The 27092-nt window shown below is 34.8% G+C and overlaps 1 protein-coding gene and 3 long non-coding RNA genes across 6 annotated transcripts; 2 read left to right on the top strand and 2 right to left on the bottom strand.

Moving 5' to 3' along the window:
• Window positions 1–449: 449 nt before the first annotated feature.
• LOC116135368 lies at window positions 450–7569 on the bottom strand. Of its 3 annotated transcripts, none has more exons than XR_004128879.1 (4): window positions 7385–7569; window positions 1941–2033; window positions 1303–1865; window positions 450–864 (listed from the first exon to the last, which is right to left on the bottom strand). It is a non-coding gene; the product is annotated as an uncharacterized LOC116135368 (long non-coding RNA). The 3 variants fall into 3 exon arrangements; XR_004128880.1 differs by having other exon boundaries at window positions 1691–1865; XR_004128878.1 differs by having other exon boundaries at window positions 450–1865.
• Window positions 7570–8551: 982 nt separating this feature from the next.
• Window positions 8552–9666, bottom strand: LOC116135356. The gene is made up of 3 exons (XR_004128873.1): window positions 9447–9666; window positions 8787–8879; window positions 8552–8712 (listed from the first exon to the last, which is right to left on the bottom strand). It is a non-coding gene; the product is annotated as an uncharacterized LOC116135356 (long non-coding RNA).
• Window positions 9667–11549: 1883 nt separating this feature from the next.
• Window positions 11550–11921, top strand: LOC116135363 (linoleate 9S-lipoxygenase 1-like). Its single transcript, XM_031421060.1, has one exon. It carries the CDS (start codon window positions 11550–11552, stop codon window positions 11919–11921), a length of 372 nt encoding a protein of 123 aa, XP_031276920.1.
• Window positions 11922–18069: 6148 nt separating this feature from the next.
• On the top strand, window positions 18070–18887 carry LOC116135359. The gene is made up of 3 exons (XR_004128876.1): window positions 18070–18128; window positions 18274–18316; window positions 18825–18887. It is a non-coding gene; the product is annotated as an uncharacterized LOC116135359 (long non-coding RNA).
• The last annotated feature ends 8205 nt before the right edge of the window (window positions 18888–27092 follow it).

Below are 27092 nucleotides of genomic sequence, written 5' to 3'. Positions count from 1 at the left end.
TTCTTTTGTGACTTAAATGGACTCCGAAAATTAGTTAAAACAACAACGCTTTCCTTCTTCTGAGTGTGACTTACCTGCTTGTAAAGTGTTCAATAGATCCTGATGATTAGTTGCAACAGAAAAGCTTCCTTCTTTCCTCCCGGTTCTAGTACTACACTATATAAATGCAAGCTTCCTTCTTTCCCCTAAATACTCCCCTCTTAACCTAAGTAGTGGTTTTGATTTTTTCTTCTTTTCTCAGCTTTTAATCCTTTAGCGTTAGCATGGATTTCTGCTTTGAATTCCTCTCCTACTAAATATTTTCTTTCTCTTTAAAATTCAAGATTCTATATGCGGTGCAATTGCATTCAAGCAGGAGAAAGTATTGTTGCATCTGACCTGTATATTGCTCCTATGTATAAGTGAGCCATATTTTTTTTTTTTTTTTTTTTTTTTCTGCCAAAGTTCAGAAGAAAACAATAGTTAGTAACTTAGTACCGCGGAATTACTTGGGAGAAATAGCCACTGATGATCTGTTTGTTTCATTTATCTCCATATTTAGACATTTCCAGCATACCTAAACTGTGTTATTCTTTTGGGCATTTTCATTGTAGAGCCTTGGGTTTTATCAGATTCCCCATATCCCAGTATATATATATTCAACTTCTTCCACTGAAGATAGATTGATTACTATCGTTCAACATTTCAAATGGGATTCTAAGACCAACTACCTGCCCAACAACTGAGAACCAAGAGTTTAGATATTGTTCAACCGATTCTCCATGTTTATCTGAGGCAGCATTGCTGAGGAAAAGCAACTTCATCCATTCGCTAGTACCGCATGGACACAATTTGTACCATGGGCCTGTTCAAGTATGGATGCTCCTACAATCAACAGATTATTTACATTAATATTCCCAGGAGCTAAATATCATATTCAACATTTCATAAAATCTTTTACAAGTGACAAATAAAACTCCATCCAATCCAGTAGGCATATTTTAGTTGGGCAAAGAAGAGAGCAAACTTGAGGTAAAGAGAAATGTGTATGATGGTCCCACGACCATTTCAAGAAAGGAAATGAAAATGCAACATAATTTTTTAGAAGAAAAGGGTGATTGCATCATATATCTTAGGTCTCACTTTTGACTTTTAAAAACAGCAATACCTCCACCAAATAAGCTTTCACGATGCATGTAATAGCGACAGTAAATGTATGAAGTTTCAGCTAACCAGAAATCTGATCTCAAAACTGATAGATTCTACTGGGAAAAAAAAATTCTATCAACCAAATATAGTTATGGACAGACAGCAAAATCCCACCAATATAAGATATCTTGATAGTCTGGAAGGCTGATCCTCTCTACAATAATTCGGTTGTCCTGCTTCATTAACTTGACACGCCAGTTAACAAAACAAGGACCTTCCTCTTTTATCTGTTCTTGTGATCCCAGAAATGCCTACCAATTTATATTTTGGTATTTGGCTATAGGCCTATCCATACTTCGGGTAAATTGCCATACAGGCACTCTAAACTGCTCAACATCAACTAGTTTAAGCATTCAAAGTAGGTGACTGTAGCGACTTATACATAAAAAACAATGCATTAATACACACATGATACTACCATATCCAGAAGTTTTTACGTGGAAGAATAAGTGACGCATAGCCTATAGCATAATATTCAACAAAAAGATACGATTGCAGGAACCTTTCTTATCAGGATCTTCACATTTGTTGGATGACTCATTATAGCAGTTCCTTTATAAGCCTTCTTCAGGTAATCTTGATGTGCATTTTCAAGACACCAAGAATCCCACAACACTAGGTGTTGTGACTCTTCCTTGGCCCATGACAGAATAACATTGAGGCCAGCAAAATAAATTCTGCTAATCCACAAAGACCAATACAAAGTCAGGAACTGGTGAATAAACACATACACAAATGGAATTGTGTATTACCATGGATATTGATCCTCGGAGAACTTCAAGAGAAATTTGATGTTGAATTTCCGGGTTTTGGTGGCACAACAAAAGCCTTTTGTTTTGTCATTTCTGATTTCGTAAAAGCAAATTGTAAGGTAAAATCGCAGATTATTTTGCGCAGAAGAGCATATTAAAAATGCAATAATCAAGCCCCAAAAAGAATAATTGAATAAACAAGCTTCAAAATTACTGACTCGAGTAAAGCTGGGAGATTAATGGTTTGTAGGTAGTTTGGTACACTTTTAGCTTCTTTGTCTTCCTATTTCCCAAAATATAAATAACGAACAAGAACCTTGTGGAGAAATATTTTTCTTGTATTTCATAATGAGATGTACAATGAATTTATAGCAAAAACAAAAAACTAATCTAGGAAGTAAATTGTTACATTCTTATTATAATTCTATTTCCTATTCCTATTCCTATTATAATTCTATTACAATGAGAATAATTCTATTTCCTATATTACAAAGAGAATAATTCTATTTCTTATTTTACATTTCAACACTCCCCCTCAAACTAGAGCATATAAGTCATATGCACCAAGCTTGTTACAAATAAAGTCAACATGAGAACCTTTGAGAGACTTAATGAGGATTTCTGCTAACTGGTCATTGGAACTAACATAACTAGTTGCAATACACCCTGATAGAACTTTCTCTCGAACAAAGTGACAATCAATTTCTATGTGTTTAGTCCTCTCATGAAACACTGGATTTGAAGCAATATGAAGGGCAGCCTGATTATCACAGAGTAACTTCATTTGTGATACTTTGACAAATCTCAACTCTTGAATTAGTTGTTTTAACCAAACCAGCTCACAAGTGGCTAAGGCTATTGCACGATACTCTGCTTCAGCACTTAATCTTGCAACAACCGCTTGTTTCTTACTTTTCCATGAAACTAGGTTTCCTCCAACAAGAACACAAAATCCTGAGGTAGAACGTCTATCAGATGGCAAACCTACCCAATCAGCATCTGAATATCCGAATATGCGAATGGCCCTTTTTTCATACAGTAAGCCTCTACCTGGTGCTCCCTTGATATACCTTAAAATCCGGACAACTGCATCCCAATGACTGTCCACGGAGTTTGAAAGAACTGACTCACAACGCTGACAGAAAAGGAAATACCGTCGGTCGGTGATAGTAAGATAGTTAAGTTTTAACAAGTCTTCGATACCTTCCAGGATCAGTAAGAGGCTCCCCTTGTCCAGGTAAAAGTTTTAAATGGATCCATAGGAGAGTCTATTGGTCTGCATCTGAACACCTGTTTCCTCTAGAATATCCAGTTCATACTTCCTCTGAGAAATAACAATATCAGATTTACTGAGCGACTTCTATGCCAAGAAGTATCTGAGTAGCCCTAAGTCTTTCGTCTGAAAGTGTTTTGAACAAGTGTTGTTCTTCAACTGTCCATGCCATCTTGATCACTTCCTGTAATAACAATATCATCGACGTAGACAACCAATAGATACACTACCCTGATGATGTATGTCTATAGAAAACAGAGTGATCAGACTCACATCGAATCATACCAAACTCTTGGATAACTGTGCTAAATCTCTCAAACCGGCACAGGAGACTGTTTTAGACCATATGAGAACGACGAAGTTTACATACCAAACCAGACTCCCCCTGAGCAACAAAACCAGAGGTTGCTCCATATAAATATCTTCCTGAAGTTCACCATGAGAAAAGCATTCTAAATATCCAATTGATGCATAGGCCAGTTTCGAATGGCAGCCATAGCAAGAACAACCGAACGGAAAGACATCTTAGCAACAGAGAAAAAGTGTCAAAATAATCTGTCCCTAGATTCGAGTGTATCCCTTGCCACCAAACGGGCTTTCAGCCGCTCAACCTTACCATCTGACCACTATTTATAGTGTAAATCCATCGACAACCAACAGTCGAATGGCCCAGAGGTAAGGAAATTAACTCCCAAGTATGATATGATGCAAAGCAGACATTTCTTCAACCATTGCCTGATGCCACCCGTGGTGAAAATGCCTCATGAACATTGCAAGGAACAGAAACAAGAAAGGGTGGAGACAAAGGCATAATATGAAGGATATAAATGATGATAACTCAAAAAATTGTAGATGGGATGAGGGTGCATGTAGACCGCATACCTTTACGAATAGCAATGGGAAACTGATCAGCTGGAGACAGGACCGTGGCATTAAGGAATCGGGCACAGGACCTGCAGTGACAGGGATCTCAGGAACGGCAGGCGAACATCAGGATCACCTGTAAAAGGAACAAGACTATTGTCGACAGAAGAGTGGTATTAGTAGGAGACTGAGGTATCGAAAAGACGAAGGTGGGAAACAACGTATGGAATAGTAGAACATCTACTACCGGATCAGACTCCACTGGAGGATGAGGAAAAAATGAGAAGACTCAAAGACGTAACACCAGCAGAGATGAAGTAGCGATGTGTGGCGGGAGAATAAACACTTGTAGCCCTTCTGAAGACGTGAATACCCTAAGAAAATACATTTCGTAGACTTGGCTGACAGTTTATCCTGACCAAGAGGGAAAATGTGACAAACAAGTGCTCCAAAGACCCAGGGGAAGAGAAATAATGGAGTATCAGGGAATAATATGGAGTGTGGAACCTGGTCTTGTAAGACAGAAGAAGGCATGCGATTTATTAAGTAACAGGCAGTTAGAACCGCGTCAGCCCAAAACCGGAAAGGGACGTGGCTATGTAAAGAAGAGGTGGCAGTAGTTTCAATGAGGGGTCTATTTTTACGCTCAGCAATGCCATTCTGTTGGGGACTATAAACACAAGAAGACTGGTGAAGAATTCCCTAAAGTCATGAATTTAGTAAAGAATTAGAGAAATATTCACGCGACATTATCACTTCGTATATACGAAGGTGGTATTATGTTGAGTCTTAATTTCAGCACAAAATGATGAAAATATGGAACATAATTCAGAACGAAGCGCATAAGAATAACCAAGTGCAACGAATAGTCATCAATAATGTAACAAAATTTTAAATCCCAAAGTAGAGTTAACACGACAAGGACCCCACACATCGGAATGCACTACACCAAAGGGGGATGCAGCCCATTTATTGACATGCTTTGGAAAGAACTACAGTAGTGCTTTCCAGCTGACACGACTCACAACTCAAGGACGATAATTAGATAGACCTGGGATCATTTTCCAAAGTTTGAAAGACTAGATGGCCCAAACGATTATGAAGGAGATCCGGAGACTCGGAGACAATGCATGTTGTAGATGGGATATAAAGATGATAGAGACCCGGTGACCTCACGTCCTATGCCAATCATCCGTCCCATGTCGCGATCCTGTATAACAACAGAGTCAGTATCAAAACGAATAGAGCAATTTAAGAGGCAGTAAGTTTACTAACAGACACGAGATTAAATGGACTTTGGGAATATAAAGCACAGAGTGTAATGCCAAGGACGGGAGGGTTTTGCAATCCATATCTTGAACATGGCTTTAACCCATTGGCTAAATAACAAGAGGTAAAGATACAGATTTGTAATCTGAGTAAGTAAATGGGGTTACCAGAATATGATTCGAGCAGCCTGAATCTAGGACCCAAGTCTAAAGCGGAAGACTGAGAAAGGCAAGCAATTGAATTACCGTTTGAGCGACGAGGCAATAGATGAAGAAGACTGCTTACTAGCCTGATACTGTAAGTATTCATCATAATCAGTACCTGTGAGAGTTAAGAGGGCTGAGCTAGCACTGTAGAGGACTCAGAATGAAGATCAGTGATCAGCCTAAGCAATATTAGCACTCGGGTAGGTCGACCATGTAACTTAAAACATTTCTCTCTGGTATGCCCCACCAATGACAGTAACTACACTTGGGCCGTTTCTTCGCCACTTCGATCGCCCTATTCTCGAAAAGTTTGGGACTGAGAAACAAGGACTGAAGAGTCACTCGGAAGGTACAGTATAGGGGAGGAAACCCGAAGTAATCTGGCAAACACTTCGTCAAGGGAAGGCATGGTAGAGCCAGAAAGAATTTGATCTCGAACAGGTGTAAGATCTGGACCGAGAGCTGCAAGTGTCAAGACCATAAAGAACTTGTCCCGTCGAGCCAAATCTTCTGCCGTAGATTTACCACCTGGTCAGCAGATTTAATTCTGTCTTAAGGGAAGCCATCTTACCAAGGAAATCTGACATATTCATATCCTGTTGTTTGAGATGACACTAGGTTGACACAACCAGAATATAAACGTTGATGTCATTTGTATAGATAAGTTTAGCCTGCTCCAAATATCCGCAACAAGACGGTAAGATTTATAAATAGGGTAAAGGGGGGGATCAATAGTTTGCCATAACATACTACACAGCATAGCATCAATTTTAGTCCAGGAAGACTTATCTGACGTAATATCGGCAGCGTTGGTGGTCAAGTGATCCTCCAGACCTTGACCCATACACCATAATTCGACAGAGGCAGCCCATGATGAATAATTAGAAGTCCCAATTAATCGCTCAGTGGTGATGGGAGGGAGAGATACAAAAGAAAAACCACTTGGATTCGAAGGAGAGGCTGTTTTTAAAGAATCCATGAAGTCTTGAAACTGACGGAAAACACAGAAACTGACAGAAAACACAGAAACTTACGCTTGCTGGAAAAACTGAACAGAGGAGGGGCTGCTAGAAAAACGATCGGCTCGTGAGGGCACGTGCAGCGGCGGCCAACGACAAAACCACTCGGGTTAGGACAACGAGGAGAAGACGATCAGTCTGGTGTGATTGGACCGGATTCTGATCGTTGTCGGAGAACAGTCGCGGAGAATAGTTGCCGAAAAAAATTCGAGAAAGAGAGAAAATTTTTGAAATTTCAGATACTAAGCTCTGATACCATGTGGAGAAATATTTTTCTTGTATTTCATAATGAGATGTACAATGAATTTATAGCAAAAACAAAAAACTAATCTAGGAAGTAAATTGTTACATTCCTATTATAATTCTATTTCCTATTCCTATTCCTATTATAATTCTATTACAATGAGAATAATTCTATTTCCTATTTTACATTTCAACAAACCTAAATTAAGACCTTCAAATCAATACAAAAACCTATATTTTAATCTCAAAACTCGAATCAAATTAACATAATCCCTCAAATAAAAAGATTTGACTTCGATAGATCAAAGATATACTTATAATTAGAAAGCCTATCGATAGAGAAGAGAGTAACCAGAGAGAAAAGCTTAAGAGGAAGAATTGGAATTGTCCATAAACTCTCTCCTCACAAATCATAGTGAAAATTCATCCCTCTTTGAGAATATTATAAAACAAAGAAGGGTTGTTTTTGCCAGGCATCTTTTCAATTTAACTCACAATTTTCGCAACTACGATAACCCAAATCTTAACACAAAAACAAACTAGAAGAAAAAGGGAGAAAAGAGAACACACACTCCCAAGTTTGGAATCACGGCCAAATGAACCCAGTCAGAGCAGCCAGATTGAAGAGGCAGCAACACTACGACTAAAATAAAACCAGAAAGAGTAAATGGGTATCACCATCAGAGAGAGAGAAAGTTGAAACAGATTATGGGTATTTGCTCTTTTACTTGCTTTCTGGTTTGGCAAGCAGAGTATGTAACGAGAAAATTTAGCTGCCCGGTCATCCCAAGTTTCGATTTAAGAAAATGGCCTTGAAACTGTTTATCATTTTTTTTTAATTTAGAGAAGATGATGTGGCATAGTTAGGATTAATTAAACACGTAAAATGGGTTAAAATGAAAAGATTAAAACATATGTGGGCCGAATCAGAAATAATGAAAGTTTTTAAAATTTAAAATTTCGCAAAACAAGCCCCACTAACTATTCACCTCGCTTAATCGAAATTCATTAATTCAAAAAGCGATTTCTTGAACGAAAGGGAGACGCAATTTTTTCCGATCGAACACCTGCAAATTTGCACCCTAAATCAATTTCTTGAACCCTAAACCGAATACAGTTGCGATTTTCNAAAAGGGTGTGAACTGAATTTTTGCCAATGCTTGACCAAGTATTTTGTATTAAGGATTGACATTTAACACAAAAGAATTACCAAAATTGTTAGATCGACCTGAGCATTTTCTATGGAATCTGACAATGTTATTATACACCAAGATGAGAATTCTATATGGGCATAATATTGTAGAAACAAAAAAAGTTCTTAAATTCTAGAAAAATATATCCTGGAAAAAGAGCAGATAAAATTTTTTAGGATGGAAAGAATATGATTTATGAATCTGACCTTTGGTATTAACAAATTGATCAATCTCAAGCATTCTAAAAATTAAGATCCAACCATCATGAGAAAACATAGCTATTCAAAACTATAGCACAATAGAAACTTGATTAATTAGGTGCATTTAAAGTCAAGTGTTTAAGCATTCGAAGTTCAGTCTCAGAGCTTTCTGGAAATGAAAAAAAAAACTCAACAGCATATCTTCATTCCAAAACATGGCATAACTGAAACACCATGATACTACCAAATCCAGAAGTTTTTACGGATAGAATAAGTGACACATAGCCTATAGCATAACATTCAACAAAAAGATACGACTGCAAGAACCTTTCTTATCAGGATCTTCACATTTGTAGGATGACTCATTATAGCAGTTCCTTTATAAGCCTTCTTCAGTTAACCTTGATTTGAATTTTCAAGACACCGAGAATCCCACAATACTAGGTGTTGTGACTCTTCCTTGGTCCATGATAAAATAACATTGAGGCCAGCAAAGTAAATTCTCCTAATCCACAAAGACCAATACAAAGTCAGGAACTGGTGAATAAACACATATGCCCAACTGGAATTGTATATTACCATGCATATTGATTCTCGGAGAACTTCTAGAGAAATTTGATGTCGAATTTCCGAGTTTTGGTGGCAAAACAAAAGCCTTTTGTTTTATCATTTCTGATTTCGTAAAAACAAATTATAGGGTAAAATGACAGATTATTAAAAATGCAATAATCAAGCCCCAAAAAGAATTATTGAATAAACAAGCTTCAAAAATTATTACTCGAGTAAAGCTCGGAGATTAATGGTTTGTAAATAGTATGGTACACTTTTAGCTTCTTTATCTTCCAATTTCCCAAAATATAAATAACGAACGAGAACCTAAATTAAGAGCTTCAAATCAATACCAAAAACCTATATTTTAGTCTCAAAACTTGAATCAAACTAACATAATCCCTCAAATATAGATCAAAGAGATACTTACAGTTAGAAAGCCTATAAATAGAGAAGGGTGTAACTAGAGAGGAAAGCTTAAGAGGGAGAATTTGAATCGTCCATAAACTATCCCCTCACAAAACACAGTCAAAATTCATCACTCTTTGAGAATATTTTATAAAACAAACAAGGGTTGTTTTTCCCAGGCATCTTTTCAATTAATTCACAATTTCCGCAACTATGATGACCCAAATCTTGAACCAAAAAAAAAAACTACTGTAGACGAAAACGGGAGAAAAGAGAACTAACACTCCAAGTTTGGAATCGCGGCCAAATGAAACCAGTCAGAGCAGCCAGATCGAAAAGGCAACAACACCACCACTAAAATAAAACCAGAAAGAGTAAACGGGTATCGCCATCAGAGAGAGAGAGAGAGAGAGAGAGCAAGCTGAAACAGATTGTGGGAATTTCTTCTTTTACCAAGTTTTACTTGCTTTCTGGTTTGGGATTGGGAAAGACAGTGCGACCTTTCGTCTTCACGAAAAAGTCAAAAGTATATTTTATTTATACTTTTTTTTCTTATTATATTATTAAAATAGTGCATTTTTATTATTATTTTTTTTTTCTAGATTTTCTTTTAATCTGAATACGAGCAATCCAACAGTGAATATAATTTTTTTTTTTTGTTTTTAATCAAGATTTAATATATCAAAATCCAACGGCAAACATAGCTTCCAGCAACCGTAAATTTGATCCAATCGGTAAAAACAATTCCTTTATTATATATATTAATATAGTAAAAGAAACATAAAATACAGGTAGTGGACCTAGTGGTCAGTACAAAATCAAATTAACTAACAGATAACTAATTATCATAACTTACTAACTACTAAAACAACAACAGCAACTCAAAATAACAATTTTCAAGTCTAGAATTAGATTTTCAATATAGCAGCATGACAATGTAACCACTATCACCTTGTCTCTATAGAGACTCTAACTACCTATAATCTCAATTTGCTCCAGATCATGCTCCATTAGGTTATCTCCTACTTCAAGTCCTTCAATCTCTTCAATTGGAGCAAGAGTTGGTTCTAGGTTTTCTTGATTTTGATTGACCCAATTGATGAAGATGGTAGGAAGTGATCGTAGAGTGTGAAGAAGGCAATTAAAGAAAAGTTTAATCAAACTCCATAATAATGCATAACATGGAGATATAATAATGAGAAACAAATAGGCTACTAAAAAATGAGAGGGTGATAAAATGAATGATGCAAGGGTTGACAGAGCTAAAAGAAGAGAAAATTTTCCAGGACGCAAGAAGATGGGACGACTCATACTAAGAGGAAGTGTGATGGGTGTGAAAAGGAAAGCTAGCAATAAGAGAAGAGCAAGAATAAGTGAGAGGATAAATAGAAATGGGTATTGAAAAATGTTTTTAGCTTGGGGTTTCCTTAATAGAAAGAAGATGAAAATATTTAGTAGCGGTAAGAGAAGAAATCTCAAATCAATGGAGGATTGCATGGTTTCTATTGCTGATGATATTTGGATAGAGAAGAGGAAGAAATCAAGTATGGAGCTGATCTTGGACGTTTTTGGTTTGAAGAATTGAATGCTTTTGTTTGGGATTAAGGCTTTTTATGAAATTTTTTGATTGACCGAGGGTGGGCTCACATTGAGCTAAGTGGGCCCCAGTGAATAAAATAAAAACACCATTACCAACTTCGCCCACAAACATCTTCTTTCACAAACCTTAGGCTTAAGATGACTCGAGAAATTATTCAAAAAATAATAATAAAATAATATTTTATCAATATTTAAAAACAAAGGTAATTTAATAATCATTATAACATCATTCCTCAATGGTGTAGCTTATCCCCCATGAAACATACTCTTAGGATGAATCAAGAAATTATTCAAAAAATAATAATAAAATAAAATTTTATCAATATTTAAAAACAAAAGTAATTTAATAATCATTATAACATACCTACACATATATCCTCTCAACCACGTATATGAATATATCATATCAATCAATGTATTACAACCTAATTAAATACATTTTCTTAAACATTTACAATAATCTTCAAAGTAAACTATTTATCTTTACATCAATATAATATTCTCAACCTAATTCCTCAACACTGTTAATTTGTTTATATAGCTAGCTGTGTTCAAAAGTCAAAGAGAAAATACTCCTCCCAGCTTAATTTTTTTTTTCTTTTTTAACATAATACTTTTTACGGGGATGCCTTTAATTGCATTCTGATTCTTCTTTATGCTTTCCACATCATTCTGTGCATACTCATTGGATGACGGTAATTTAGGGTAGTTATAAATTATGTAAATTAACTTCTCAAAGTGGACTACTACAATGGGATATCCAAAAATGGGAAAGATTTATGTGAAATGATGCAAAATGACTCTGAACTGCAATCCTGGTGGAAGGAACTACGAGAAGAGGGTCACGGCGACAAAAAAGATGAGCCTTGGTGGCCTAAAATGCAGAAACGCGAAGAGCTGATAGAAACATGCACCATAATCATATGGATAGCTTCAGCTCTCCATGCTGCTGTCAACTTTGGACAGTACCCTTATGCAGGTTTCCTTCCTAACCGCCCAACTATATGCCGCAGATTCATGCCTAAAATGGGAACTCCTGAATATGATGAACTTGACTCAAATCCTGACAGAATGTTCCTCAAAACAACCACTGCTCAGCTGCAGACCCTTCCTGGCATTTCCGTTCTGCTATTACTAGCTCTCCTACCACAATTTTGATCTCCATCATCAACCAAACCTACCAGACTCAAAACCACCTAAAATTAACCTCTACCACAACGACGGCAGCTTGGAACAAGTTGTGATATATGACACAACATGAATATTTTGTATGAAATAGCTGCATGCAATACGATAGTAAGATGGGATCCTCGTTTCTGGCATTACAGTCAAACGCATAATCTCTTTTAAAGCTTAAAATGGAACCGTGCTTCCACATTATAGTCCAGGGTAGAATTTCTTTTAGATTTAGACACAACACTTATGTCATTCATCCAAAGGATACAACTTCAATAACAATATATGTCTGCAGTCTACAACAATTTTGCATTGTGATTTACTGATTTACCATTAATAAGCATATTATACAGCCAAAAGGATCTTCATATTATATCAAATGCATGACCATATCATTATAATTCCATTCCATAGCACATCATAATCTAAACAAAGTACTCCATAGAATCCCAATCCCCAAAATTTATATAGTCTTATTGATTATCCAATCAAAGGTTATTATTATTTCTGTCTAACCCTTACAGCAAGATTACTACAGAGTAACCAAAACAGAAGGGTTTGCATTCAGAAACAGAAAATTGCCATCAATATAAATAATTCAAGTAGCTGCAACTTGAAATGAAGATGAAATGACTTGGTTCAAGGAAACTGATATACCATCAAAAGAAAAATTATATTATCTATATATATTGCCTATACAGATGCAAATACAACCTGCGCCCACAATGAACAAAACAGAATTTTAAGCATAAAGTAAACATATCATATGTATACACTGAAAATTCCATCCACTTCATTCACACCAGAATTTATATCTTCAAAAAGAGTAATTAGGGCTGTAGAACCAAGATGCAGAGTTACTATTGGCTGATTTGTTCAGCAACTTCACAACACAAATACACAAACAATTTCCAGGAAAAGAGAGTGCAGTGGAGCTCAAGACCTGGAGAAAACAATCTGAACAGTGGAGCTCAAAATAAATTCTCCTAATCCACAAAGATCAATACAGAGTCAGGAACTGGTGAATAAACACATATGCCTATGTGGAACTGTATATTACCATACATATTGATCCTCGGAGAACTTCTAGAGAAATTTGATGTTGAATTTCCGAGTTTTGGTGGCAAAACAAAAGCTTTTTGTTTTATCATTTCTGATTTCGTAAAAACAAATTATAAGGTAAAATCACAGATTATTTAGCGCAAAAGAGCATATTAAAAATGCAATAATCATTAATCAAGCCCCAAAAAGAAATATTGAATAAACAAGCTTCAAAAATTAATGACTCGTGTAAAGCTCGGAAATTAATGGTTTGTAAATAGTTTGGTACACTTTTAGCTTCTTTATCTTCCAATTTCCCAAAATATAAATAACGAACGAGAACCTAAATTAAGAGCTTCAAATCAACACAAAAACCTATATTTTAAGTCTCAAAACCCGAATCAAATTAACATAATCCCTCATATATATATCAAAGAGATACTTATAGTTAGAATGCCTATAAATAGAGAAGGGTGTAACTAGAGAGGAAAGCTTAAGAGGGAGAATTTGAATCGTCCATAAACTCTCCCCTCACAAAGCACAGTGAAAATTCATCCCTCTTTGAGAATATTTTATAAAACAAACAAGGGTTGTTTTTGCCAGGCATCTTTTCAATTTAATTCACAATTTCCGCAACTACGATCACCCAAATCTTGAACCCAAAAAAAAAAACTACTGTAGAAGAAAAAGGGAGAAAAGAGAACTAACACTCCAAGTTTGGAAACGCGGCCAAATGAAACCAGTTAGAGCAGCCAGATCGAAAAGGCAACAACACCACCACTAAAATAAAACCAGAAAGAGTAAACGGGTATCGCCATCAGAGAGAGAGAGAGAGAGAGAGAGCAAGCTGAAACAGATTGTGGGAATTTCTTCTTTTACCAAGTTTTACTTGCTTTCTGGTTTGGGATTGGGAAAGACAGTGCGACCTTTCGTCTTCACGAAAAAGTATATTTTATTTATTCTTTTTTTTCTTATTATATTATTAAAATAGTGCATTTTTATTATTATTTTGTTTTTTTCTAGATTTTCTTTTAATTTGGATATGAGCAATCCAACGGTGAATATAATTTTTATTGTTTTTAACCAAGATCTAATATATCAAAATCCAACGGCAAGCATAGCTTCCAGCAGCCGTAAATTTGATCCAATCGGTAAAAACAATTCCTTTATTATATATATTAATATAGTAAAAGAAACATAAAATACAAGTAGTGGACCTAGTGGTCAGTACAAAATCAAATTAACTAACAGATAACTAATTATCGTAACTTACTAATTACTAAAACAACAACAGCAACTCAAAATAACAATTTTAAAGTCTAGAATTAGATTTTCAATATAGCAGCATGACAATGTAACCACTATCACCTTGTCTCTATAGAGACACTAACTACCTATAATCTCAATTTGCTCCAGATCATGCTCCATTAAGTTACCTCTTACTTCAAGTCCTTCAATCTCTTCAATTGGAACAAGAGCTGATTCTGAGTTTTCTTGGTTTTGGTTGACCCAATTAATGAAGAGGGTAGGAAGTGATCGTAGACTGTGAAGAAGATAGTTGAAGAAAAGTTTAATCAGACTCCATAATAATGCATAACATGGAGATATGATAATGAGAAACAAATATGCTACTAAGAAATGAAAGGGTGGTAAAATGAATGACGCTAGGGTTGACAGAGCTAGAAGAAGAGAAAATTTTCCAGGACGTAAGAAGATGGGACGGCTCATACTAAGAGGAAGTGTGATGGGTGTGAAGAGGAAAACTAGCAATAAGAAAAGAGCAAGAATAAGTGAGAAGATAAATAGAAGTGGATATTGAAAAATGTTTTCAGTTTGGGGTTTCCTTAATAGAAAGAAGATGAAAATATTTAGTAGCGGTAAGGGAAGAAACCTTAAATCAATGGAGAATTGCATGCTTTCTATTGCTGATGATATTTGGATAGAGATGAGGAAGAAATCAAGTATGAAGAATTGAATGCTTCTGTTTGGGATTAAGGCTTTTTTTATGAAATTGTTTCATTGAGCGAAGGGGGGTTTATATAGAAAAACTAATCATTCCCCATTGGAGTCAATGGAAGTCAAAAAAAAAAAAAAAAAAAAAATTTGGACCAGTAGTAAGATGCACAAAAAGGAAAAGAACACAAAAAGCCAAGATGCACAAAAAAAAAAAAAAATGAATTCTCGTCCTTTTTGTGCACAAAAAGGACGAGAACACAAAAAGCTGACTTCATGTCATTCATTTTTTTTTTTCTTGGATTCATTCGTCAAATGAATGATGACATGTCATTCATTTTTTTTTTTTTTCTTGGAAGGGGGGTTTATATAGAAAAACTAATCAGTTCGGGTCCCATTGGGGGGAGTACATGGAACGGTCAAAAAAACGAAAAAGAAGAAATTGGTAACCAGGTAGTAGGAGAGCAGCATGAAGGAAAAGAACACAAAATGCCAGATGCACAAAAAAAAAGGAATTCTCTGTCCTTTTTTGTGCACAAAAAGGACGAGAACACAAAAGCTGCCTCATTTCATGTCATTTTTTTTTTTTTTTTTTTTCTTGGCTTTGATTAACACCCATCACACTTCCGGTAATGCGACATCCTTGGCTTTGTTCATTTTTTTTTTTTTATCTTGGCTTCGTTCATTTTTTTTTTTTTCTTGACTTCGATTAACACCCATCACACTTCCTCTTAGTTTAACCGTCTTATTTAGAAATTATTAAAAAATAATAATAATATTTTTATCATTTTAAAAATAAAGCAATTTAATAATTATAACATACTTACACATATATCATTCCAACCAAATATATAATATAACTATCCACCAATGATTCTAATTTAACTAAACACTTTCCTAAACATTTCTAGAATCTTCAAGAGTAATCTATTATCTTTCTATTAATTAACTTTTCAACCTAATTCATCGACATTGTTAATTTGTTTATATAGATGGCTGTGTTCAAAGTCAAAAAGCAAATACTCCTTCCAGCTTAAATCTTTTCTTTTTTAGCATAATACTTTTTACGGGGATGCCTTATATTGCATTCTGATTCTACTTGTTTCTGCCTCCACATCATTCTATGCATACTCATGGGATGATGGTAATTTAGGGTAGTTATAAATTTTAGCAAAGAAACCATCCAAAATCTCAGAACCGCGTTGGCCCTGCCAAAAGCCATACACTTGCTCCATCCTACTAGTGAAGGTGCCTTACTGAAGGATAATCCCAACGGTGTTTCAATCCAGAGCTTCAACTCTAGCTATGTCTTCGGATTATTGTATTTATGAATCAAGCAGTAACATAGCAATTGTAAAGGGTTGAATGAGACAACTTCCTGAGTGGGGTGAAAAGTGTCATTCAGCCAATTGTAAAGATCTTGTGTTATAATACATTAACAAAGTGCAACCCCAAGTTGATCTCGGCGATCAAGAAGGTTTGCTCCCTTCTACGACGTTCTTAGTTTAGACTTGAGATCACTTACTACATTAAATTTCTCACATTGTGATTTTATTCGGTCCTTGAACTTGTAAGGTTTTGAGGGACCCTGAATATGGGACTTATCCGAACCTTTATACTTGGAGGTGTTCAAGGACTCTAAAAATTATTTCGATGTACGTAAACTAGCTCGAACAAATTAACATGATTGAACCAAGATGCCTTGAATATTAAGGGGACCTGAAGATTAATCGAAGCCCCACAGCCCTTACAATAAAAAAAATTAACAATGGCTGGACCATATGCCTTGAGGCTTGGGCCTGCAATGTGTAATGGCAAAGTTGAAATATATCGAAGTCAGGTTTGGTATGTCAAATCAAGCTGAGTACAGAAGAAGTTACTGAAACTCTGTTCTTCGGAACGGTTCTGCCTATAAGCCCTAAATCTGGGCCAAAGATTCAAAGCAATTCGTAAAAGAACATTTCTTCTTCACAGCACTCAATTCATGTATGTATCATGTGTAAGTAGGTGAAAACGATGGCGGATTCGCATGCGCCGGACTCCAAAGTTTTCAGTGTCGAATCGTCATCCATCGAGTCACTACAGTGGCGCCGCCGATCTCCTGGCTACGATATTTGCTACAGTAGCTTTCAGGTTCCCAATCCGAAACGTCTTCGTTTAATTTTTATATAAATTTCAGTGCTGTTATTTCTTCTTCGTTTGATCTTCCCACTTGGATTTGTTCTTTGGGCGCGAAAAGGTAACAAATAAAGAAATTAATACCGCTACAGTAGGGTGCTTGAACGACATCTTATGATTATTTGCTTCTTTCTCTGCTACTGTCCTGTATGTTATTACACGGTGGTGTTATCGTGATGCCTGGAATTTTGTCGCTTGAAAGTTAGATTAAAATTGCTAGCATTAATATATTATGGCCGGTCTTTTTATGATAAACAAATTTAGGGTATATACTCAATATATAATTGGTCCTACTATTAAATTTAATACTGTTAATATTTTTTTGAATTATGAAGGCGGGAAGGTGGACGAAGTGCCGGTTATAAGGATTTATGGATCAACACCAGCCGGCCAGAAGACATGCTTGCATGTTCATAGAGTAATTTTATTGATCTTTTTATGTAAATTGATGTTGTTAGTTACTACGCTTAGCATTTACTTTGAAATTTCATTTTGTTCTCAATTGTGGCATTTTCAAACTTCATGAGTGCGACAGATTTGCACTATGTTTGCGTTTTATAGTTTCCATGAATAATTTTATTGATTTTTTTTTCTTTTTGTAGGCTTTACCCTATTTATATGTCCCATGTGCTGATATACCTCTTCAATCAGACCAAGAAGGTAAAACATGGACTTGGATTTGGGCTTTACTTTGTGTTGTGCTTTTGAATTCAAATTTCAGTTGGAAAGATGATGCTTGAAACACAATTTTTTCTTTGTTGATTTTTGTAGGTGATGCATTTACGAATGCTATATCTCTTGGATTGGAGAAAGCCTTGAAGGTACGTATATCTCTTCCCTAGTAATTAGTTTGTGTGGCTTATTGCATATATGGGTTGTGAATATAGTTGCTTTGAATTCTCAGCCAAAGGGTAATTCTGGTTCAAATCGTCAGCATGTTCATGGTTGCAGCCTTATACGAGCTAAGAGATTTTATGGTTACCATTCATCAGAAGAGCTATTTGTCAAGATATACCTGTATCCTAGTTTTTCAGTGTGCACAGGGAAGGGTGGGGCGGGGTGCATGGTAAAAAAAGGAAATAAGTATTGCATTGTGCTGGAGTTGTTTTTTCGTTGATGATATTGTAGGGTTATGTTGTTGAACACCTTGACAAACTTCAAGCTATTATCCACATGATGTCTCTCGTGCTGCTAATCTCCTTCTGGTATAATTCTTGAACAGTCTGCTCACTTTTAGTTGTTTACTGCATTTTTCTTTTCTCTTTTTTTATTTTCTTTTTCTGGTTGTTTTTTAACTTAAACTCTTTTATTGGCATGGTTCTTTTTTTTTCTTCTCTCTGCTGTATTATTTCATTTTTATTCATGATTTAAACTGTATGGTATACTTCCCTGTCATAGCTTCCTATGTTTCACATGTTGACATTGAAGTGATCTATATTGCAGAGGGTCTTTATTATGAATTAGAAAATTGCTGCTTAGTTGCTTATTGTGGTCTCTAGATGATGGGCATATTGAGTGTTTTTAAAAAATACAGGAGTAGATTTGCTTAGAGTTGTGGCCCTTGGATGAATTGATTGTGGATTTTCGGTTGAGCTAATTGACCGTAGTTAATCATGAAATTGTTTCCTGTGTTTGGATACACTTATATTTTCATTTTGAGAGATTTATAAACAAATTATTTCCTCTTATCATAGTAACTCAATTGTTTTTCAGGCAGGTGCAGTTCTTGATAAGAGTTTGCAGCCCCATGAATCTCATATTCCCTTTCTTCTTCAGTTTCTGGTAAATACCTTTCATGTGAAATGTTTTTGGTGGAGTTTTTTTATTTATTCTTCATATTTTTTACAATATTGAGAGTTAAATTTTCATGGTGATGTCTAATGAATTATGATTAATATTGATCGAGTATTTTTCATTTAATTCCTATTATTTAATTAGACTTCTTGTTTTTTACATAAAAATTTTGTCCCTGTTGTTCATATGTTAAATACTTCAATGACTCTGGATTTTTTTATGAAGTCTAAAAGTTACCTAGGGGGATGGACAATCACCTTGATTCGGGTGAGAAGCAGATTGTTTTAGGGGAAGACAATGGCATTGGTTGGAGGGGAAGACTTCGTTAACAATGCATGTTTCTCAGCCAGTAGTGTTGCTTTTTTTCTTCAGGACTGAGCTCCAATAGGGTCCTGCTAAAACAACAAGTAAACTCATTAGAAATTCATACAAACAAAACTAAAATTGAAGACATTGTTTAATTGAGTTTTACCAACAGCATTGAGATTTTTATTTGTGTTTGGTTGTATATACCAATGAGTGAAACATTTTAAAAGGATTAGGAAAGATCCTAGCTCTTCCTTTCTTTTTCTACATGCAACTTCACCACATTAATCATAAATTAATAACCGCTAAGAACCAATAAGTAGAGTCTATTCCTAGAACTGATTCATAATTAAAAAAAATTAAAAATTAAAAAAAGAAACCTAATAGAGTTATAGAGGAGCAATGCCAGATTTAGCGTAGACATTCATCCCATGTCTACGACCACCCACATATTATAATTTGATATGCACAATAAGTTTTGCTCACCAAACAAATTATTTATTGAAAAAAAAACATTTTCAGTAAAAGGCCTTTTTGTTGAACAAAATTTTCAAGTCAACACTCAGGAGAAGGGATAAGATCCAGGAAGATACGAGAGTACTTGTTGCGAGTATTCTCTTCCCTGTCTATCTCTAGGCACTCAGAGTAGAAGTCAGTAAAAAGCTCTGTATGTGAACAACATCCAAGTTGATTACTTGAATCCCTATTGATGGAGAGAACATTCAACCTGAAACCACTCACCAGAGTGCTTAAATATCCATTCATTTCCAGTTGACAATGCAGCACCGATCACATTTAATGGACATAAGAAAAGGGTGTGAACTGAATTTTTGCCAATGCTTGAACAGTATTTTGTATTAAGGATTGATATTTAACAAGGATACCAAAATTGTTAGATCGACCTGAGCATTTAGAAAAAAGTTCATAGGGCATAATATTGTAGAAACAAAAAAGTTCTTATTCTAGAAAAATATATCCTGGAAAGAGCAGATAAAATTTTTAGGATGTAAAGAATATGATTTATGAATTGACCTTTGGTATTAACAATTGATCAATCTCAAGCATTCTAAAAATTAAGATCCAACCATCATGAGAAACCATATCCATTCAAAACTATAATACAATGGAAACTCAATTAATTAGGTGCATTTAAAGTAAGTGTTTAAGCATTCGAAGTCAATCTCAGAGCTTTCTGGAAAATGAAAAACAACCTCAACAGCATATATTCATTCCAAACCATGGCATAATTGAAACACGGTGCCATATCGGCAATCTAGACTGCTCAAATCAACTAGTTTAAGCATTCAGAGTAGATGACTGCAGTGATTTAAATAAAAACAATGCATTAATACACAATGATACTACCAAATCCAGAAGCTTTTATGGATAGAATAAGTGACGCATAGCCTATAGCATATATTCAAAAATCAGGATCTTCACATTTGTAGGATGACTCATTATAGCAGTTCTTTATAAGCCTTCTTCAGTGTAACCTTGATTTGAATTTTCAAGACACCGAGAATCCCACATAATAGGTGTTGTGACTCTTCCTTGGTCCAGATAAAATAACATTGAGGCGAGCAAAGTAAACTCTCCTAATCCACAAAGACCAATACAAAGTAGGAACTGGTGAATACACATATGCCCAAGTGGAATTGTATATTACATACATATTGATCCTCGTAGAAATTCTAGAGAAATTTGATGTGAATTTCGAGTTTTGGTGGCAAAACAAAAGCTTTTGTTTTATCATTTCTGATTTCGTAAAACAAATTATAAGGGAAATCAAGATTATTAAAAATGCAATAATCAAGCCCAAAAGAATTATTGAATAAACAAGCTTCAAAAATTATGACTCGAGTAAAGCTCGGAGATTAATGGTTTGTAATAGTTTGGTACACTTTTAGCTTTTTTATCTTCAATTTCCCAAAATATAATAACGAACGAGAACCTACATTAAGAGATTCAAATCAATACCAAAAACCTATATTTTAGTCTCAAAACTTGAATCAAACTAACATAATCCTCAAATATGGATCAAAGAGATACTTACGTTGAAAGCCTATAAATAGAGAAGAGAGTGACTAGAGAGGAAAGTAAGGAGGAGAATTTGAATCGTCCATAAACTCTCCCCTCACAAACAAAGTGAAAATTCACCTCTTTGAGAATATTTTATAAAACAACAAGGGTTGTTTTTGCCAGGCATCTTTTCAATTTAATTCACAATTTCCGCAACTACGATGACCCAAATCTTGAACCAAAAAAAAAAAAACTACTGTAGAAGAAAAAGGGAGAAAAGAGAACTACACCTCCAAGTTTGGAATCGCGCAGCCAAATGAAACCAGTCAGAGCAGCCAGATCAAAAAGACAACAACACACACTACAAAATAACCAGAAAGAGTAAACGGGTATCACCATCACAGAAGAGAGAGAGAGAGAGAGAGAGAGAGCAAGCTGAAAAAGATTGTGGATATTGCTCTTTGCTAAGTTCTACTGGCTTTCTGGTTTGGGATGGGAAAGAGAGTGCGATTTCGTCTGACGAAAAAGTATACTTATTTTTATATTTTTTTCTTATTATATTATTAAAATAAGCATTTTTATTATTATTTTTTTCCGATTTTCTTTTAATTTGAATACGAGAAATCTACGGTGATATAATTTTTATTGTTTTAACCAGAATCCAATATATAAAAATCCAACGGCAAACATAGCTTCCAGTAACCGTAAATTGATCCAATCGGTTAACAATTCCTTTATTATATTATTAATATAGTAAAAGAAAAAATATAATACAAAGTACAAATCAATTAACTAACTAATACTTAACGACAACAGCAACCCAAAAGAACCGGTAGTTTCAACCTTTGTACCACATGTATACTTATTGAAAAGTCTAGAATTAGATTATCAATATAGCAGCATGACAACGTAACCACTATCACATTCTCTTACAGAGACACTAGCTACCTATAATCTCAATCTGCTCTAGATCATGCCATTAGGTTACTCTTACTTCAGTTCTTCAATCTTTCAATTGGAACAGAGGTTGGTTCTGGGTTTTCTTGTTTTGGTGACCCATTAATGAAGATGGTGGAAGTGATTGTAGAGCGTGAAGAAGATAGTTGAAGAAAAGTTAATATAGACTCCATAGTAAGCATAACATGGAGATATAATGAGAAACAAATAGGCTACTAAGAAATGAGTGGGTGGTAAAATGAATGACGCGAGGGTTGACAGAGCTAGAAGAAGAGAAAATTTTCCAGGACGCAAGAAGATGGGACGTCTCATACAAAGGAAGTGTGATGGGTGTGAAGAGGAAAGCTAGCAATAGAGAAAGAGCAAGAATTAGTGACAAAATAAATAAAAATGGGTATTGAAGAATATTTTCAACTTGAGGTTTCTTAATAGAAAGAAGATGAAAATATTTAGTAGTGGTAAGGGAAGAAACCTCAAATCAATGGGGAATTGCATGCTTTCTATTCTTGATGATATTTGGATAGGGATGAGGAAGAAATAAAGTATAGAGCTGATCTTGGACGTTTTGTTTGAAGAATTGATGATTTTGTTTGGGATTAAGGCTTTTATGAAATTGTTTCATTGAGCGAGGGTGGGGGCTTATAATGCATTGAGAGTAAGTGGGCCCAGTGAAGACACGAAAAACTAATCATTCCCCACTAGTGATCACTATTATAAAGTATTATAGTAAAAAACTTTTTTAAAACTTTATAAAACTTATAAAGTTTTTATATATAATACTTATATAATATTTTAAAACTTTATAAAAATTTTTATAAGTTTTTATAATATATACTTATATAATTTAAAACTTTATAAAACTTATAAAGTTTTTATAATATATACTTATATAATATTAAAACTTTATAAAAAACTTTATAAATTATAAAAACTTTATAAGTTTTAATGTTTTTTATAATATAATAACTTTGTACTAGTGATGAGTTTATAAAGTTTTTTATAAGTTTTAAATATTATATAAGTATTATTATAAAAACTTTATAAGTTTTATAATGTTTTATAATATAATAACTTTGTACTAGTGATGAAAGGTGATAACGTTCTGTCTTGACTTTCACTAACACACCCCACGCTTCCTCTTAGTATTAGCCGTCTCTGACATCCTATAAATTATTCAAAAATAATATTTTATCAATATTCCTTAACATCATTCCTCAATGGTTAGTTTCAAAAATATGAAAACAATACTCAATATATTTAATTTAACTAAACATATTTCTTAAACATTTTCATAATCTTTAAAATAATCTATTTATCTTTATAATAACATTTTCAGCCTAATTCTTCGACATTGTTAATTTGTTTTATAACTGACTGTATTCAAAGTCAAGAGCAAATACTCCTTCACCCTTAATTTTTTTCTTTCTTAACATAATAATTTTTACGGGGATGCCTTTAATTGCATTCTGATTGTACTTGTTTCTGCTTTCCACACCATTCTGTGCATACTCATTGGAGATGGTAATTTAGGGTAGTTATAAATTAAATTATAGAAAGAAACCTTGACCAAAATCTCAAGAACCGCGTTGGCCTGTCAAAAGACGTACACTTTGCTCCATCCTACTAGTGAAGGTGGCCTTACTGCTAAGGAATTCCACCAGTGTTTCATCTAGAGTTTCAATCTCTAGCTATGCTTTCGGATTATTGTAATTTATGAATCAAGCAGTAACATAAGCAAATTGTAAAGGGTTGAATGAGACAACTTCATGATGGGGGTGAAAATGGTCATTCTACCAATTATAAAAGCATGTTTGTATAGTAAATTAACATGGCAACCCAAGGCCTTGATCTAGCGGTCAAGAAGGTTTCTTTCCTTCTTTGATTTTAGGTTTGATCTTGAGACCATTTACACATTATAATTTTCTCATATGTGACTTATTTAGTATTTTAAACTATATGGGTTCAAAGGACTCTGAATGTGGGACTTATCCGATCCTTTGACTTGTAGGATGTTCAAAAGACCTCAAATATTAGTTGAGATGAGAGGTAAGCTAGCTGAACAAATTAACAATGATTGGACTAAGATGCCTTGAATATAAAGGAACCTGAAGATTAATTGAAGTGTATGAAATTGCCAGAACAGCCCGTTACAAAGAAAAAAAAATAACAATGGCTGGACCATATGCCTTGAGGCTTGGGCTGCTATGTGAATGGCAAAGTTGAAAAATATCGAAGTCAGGTTTGGTATGTCAAATAAGCTGAGTACAGAAGAAGTTACTGAAATCTTCTGTTCTTCGAAGGTTCTGCTATAAAAGCCTAAAATCTGGCGCCAAAGAATTCAAAGCAATTCGTTAAAGAACATTTCTCTTCACAGATCTAATTCATGTATGTATCATTGTAAGTAAAGCGAAAACCGATGGCGGATTCGCAGCCGGAGTCCAAAGTTTTCAGTGTTGAATTGTCTCCATCGATCACTACATGGCGCCGCCAATTCCTGGCTACGATATTTGCTACAGTAGCTTTCAAGGTTCCAATCCGAAACGTCTTCGTTTTAATTTTTAATTTTATATAAATATTCAGTGCTTTATTCTTCTTTCGTTTGCTCTTCACTTTGATTTGTTCATTTGGCGCGAAAATGTAACAAATAAAGAAATTAATAGACCGCTACAGTAAGGTAGCTTGACGACATCTTATGATAGTTTGTTCTTCTCTGCTACTGTCCTGTATGTTATTAACCGGTGGTGTTTCGTGATGCCTGGAAATTGTGTCTATTGAAATTGAATTAAATGCTAGCAATTATATATTTATGGCCTTTTTTTTGAAAAAAATTTATTAACTTATATAAAAACAATTCCTTTATTATATTAATTAATGTAGTAAAAGACGGAGGAAATACAAGTAGTAAATAAACTAATGGACAAATAATGACAACTTAAAATAAGTTGCAGTTTCAACCTTTGTACCACATTTATACTAATCGAAAAGTTTAGAATTAGATTTTCAATATAGCAACATGACAAAGTAACCACCATCACCCTGTCTCCACAAAGACACTAACTACCTATAATCTCAATTTGCTCTAGATTATGCTTTATTAGATTACCTCCTACTTCAAACCCTTCAATCTCTTCAACTGTAGCAAGAGCTGGTTCTGGGTTCTTTTGGTTTTAGTTCACCCAAGTGATGAAGATGGTAAGAAGTGATGATGGTAAAGTGTAAAGAAGCCAATTGAAGAAACGTTTAATTAGACTCCATAGTAGTGCATGGCATGGAGATGTGATAATGAGAAACCAATAGGCTACAAAGAAATGTGATAGTGGTAAAACGAACGATGCTAGGATGGACAAAACTAGGAGAAGAGAAAATTTTTCAGGACGCAAGAAGATTGGACGAATCATACTAAGAGGGAGTGTGATGGGTGTGAAAAACAAAGATAGTAATAAAAGAAGAGCAAGAATCAATAACAAGATAAATAAAAATGGATATCGAATAATGTTTTTATGTTGCGGTATCATTAATAGAAAGAAGATGAAATTTTTTTGCAGGGGTGGGAAAAAAAATCTCAAATCAAAGGAGAAATGCATGGTTGTAAATGGCTGTAACTGCAAAGACAAAAAGATTGATCGACTAAGCCCTCAGCTCGAAATTTCGGTTGCCTTATATATATAAGTTTTAGTTCTGTAAATGGAAATAGGAAGGTAATTTCCTCATTCAACAAAAGAAATTACCTTCCAATTTCCATCGAAGGTATTCACTTTCACACTCCCCAGCCAGATAAGTGCAACCCACTCCCCAGTCCCCAGACAAATATTGAAGAAAAAACCACGCATGAAAACTAATTCCTCAACATTATTTAATTTGCTTATATAGCTGGCTGTGTTCAAAGTCGAAGAGCAAATACTCCATTAAGGGAAGTTTATCAAAGTAAAATTCGATTAAGCTTGATTAATGATAGACTTCCCATCATGTATGCCTTCGTAAAGTCTTCCACTTTATTGAAATCCAGAAGCTTTTACATGATAGAATAAGTGACGGATAGGCTATAGCATAATATTCAACAAAAATCAGGATCTTCAAATTTGTTGGATGACTCATTATAGCAGTTCCTTTATAAGCCTTCTTCAGTTAACCTTGATTTGAATTTTCAAGACACCGAGAATACCACAATGCTAGGTGTTGACTCTTCCTTGGTCCATGATAGAATAACATTGAGGCCAGCAAAATAATTTCCCCTAATCCACAAAGACCAATACAAAGTCAGGAACTGGTGAATGAATTACCGTAGGCAGAAAATTCATTCTTTATTGAAATGAAGTAGTTATATTTGCTTATAGTTTAAGTAACTTAACGAAGTGGGAAATATCTGCCAGTTTGAAGTTTGAACATCTTCAAGAGCCAATAAGGTTAGAGGAATCCCACAGGGCTTACGCGATCAATGAAAGGGCCAATAAGGTTAGAGGAATAAGAAGGAAATTACCTTCCTATTTCCATCGAAGGCATTAACCTCCACACTCCCCAGCCAGAGAAGTAGAACCCACCTTCCAAAGAAGCTGACCACCATTAAACGTGGTTATCACAGTTTTTAAGAACACGTGGATCAAGTAATACAGATTTATTCAAAAATCTTGCACCGTTGGATTTTCTGATCGTCATATTAATTGACCCCAAATATGATTATTAGAAATCAACTATCCCAACATTTAGATTAATTGGGCCCTAGTGAAGAAAAGAAAGACAAAATTAAAAAACAGAGAGACAAAAAGAAAGAAGAGAAAAAAATAAGCATAAAGTAAACATATCATATGTATATACTGAAAATTCCATCCACTTCATTCACACTGGAATTTATATCTTCGCAAAGAGTAATTAGGGCTGTAGAACCAAGATGCAGAGTTACTATTGGCT

The sequence above is a fragment of the Pistacia vera genome, unplaced genomic scaffold, assembly GCF_008641045.1.
Source record: "Pistacia vera cultivar Batoury unplaced genomic scaffold, PisVer_v2 Contig299, whole genome shotgun sequence".
Classification (NCBI taxonomy): Eukaryota; Viridiplantae; Streptophyta; class Magnoliopsida; order Sapindales; family Anacardiaceae; genus Pistacia; species Pistacia vera.
The sequence above is the reverse complement of the archived record's forward strand: the minus strand, read 5'-3'. Positions and strand labels throughout refer to the sequence as shown.

Bases quoted from the DNA above. Each gene is read 5' to 3' on its own strand.
- LOC116135363 (XM_031421060.1), top strand. From the start codon at position 11,550: ATGATGCAAAATGACTCTGAACTGCAATCCTGGTGGAAGGAACTACGA.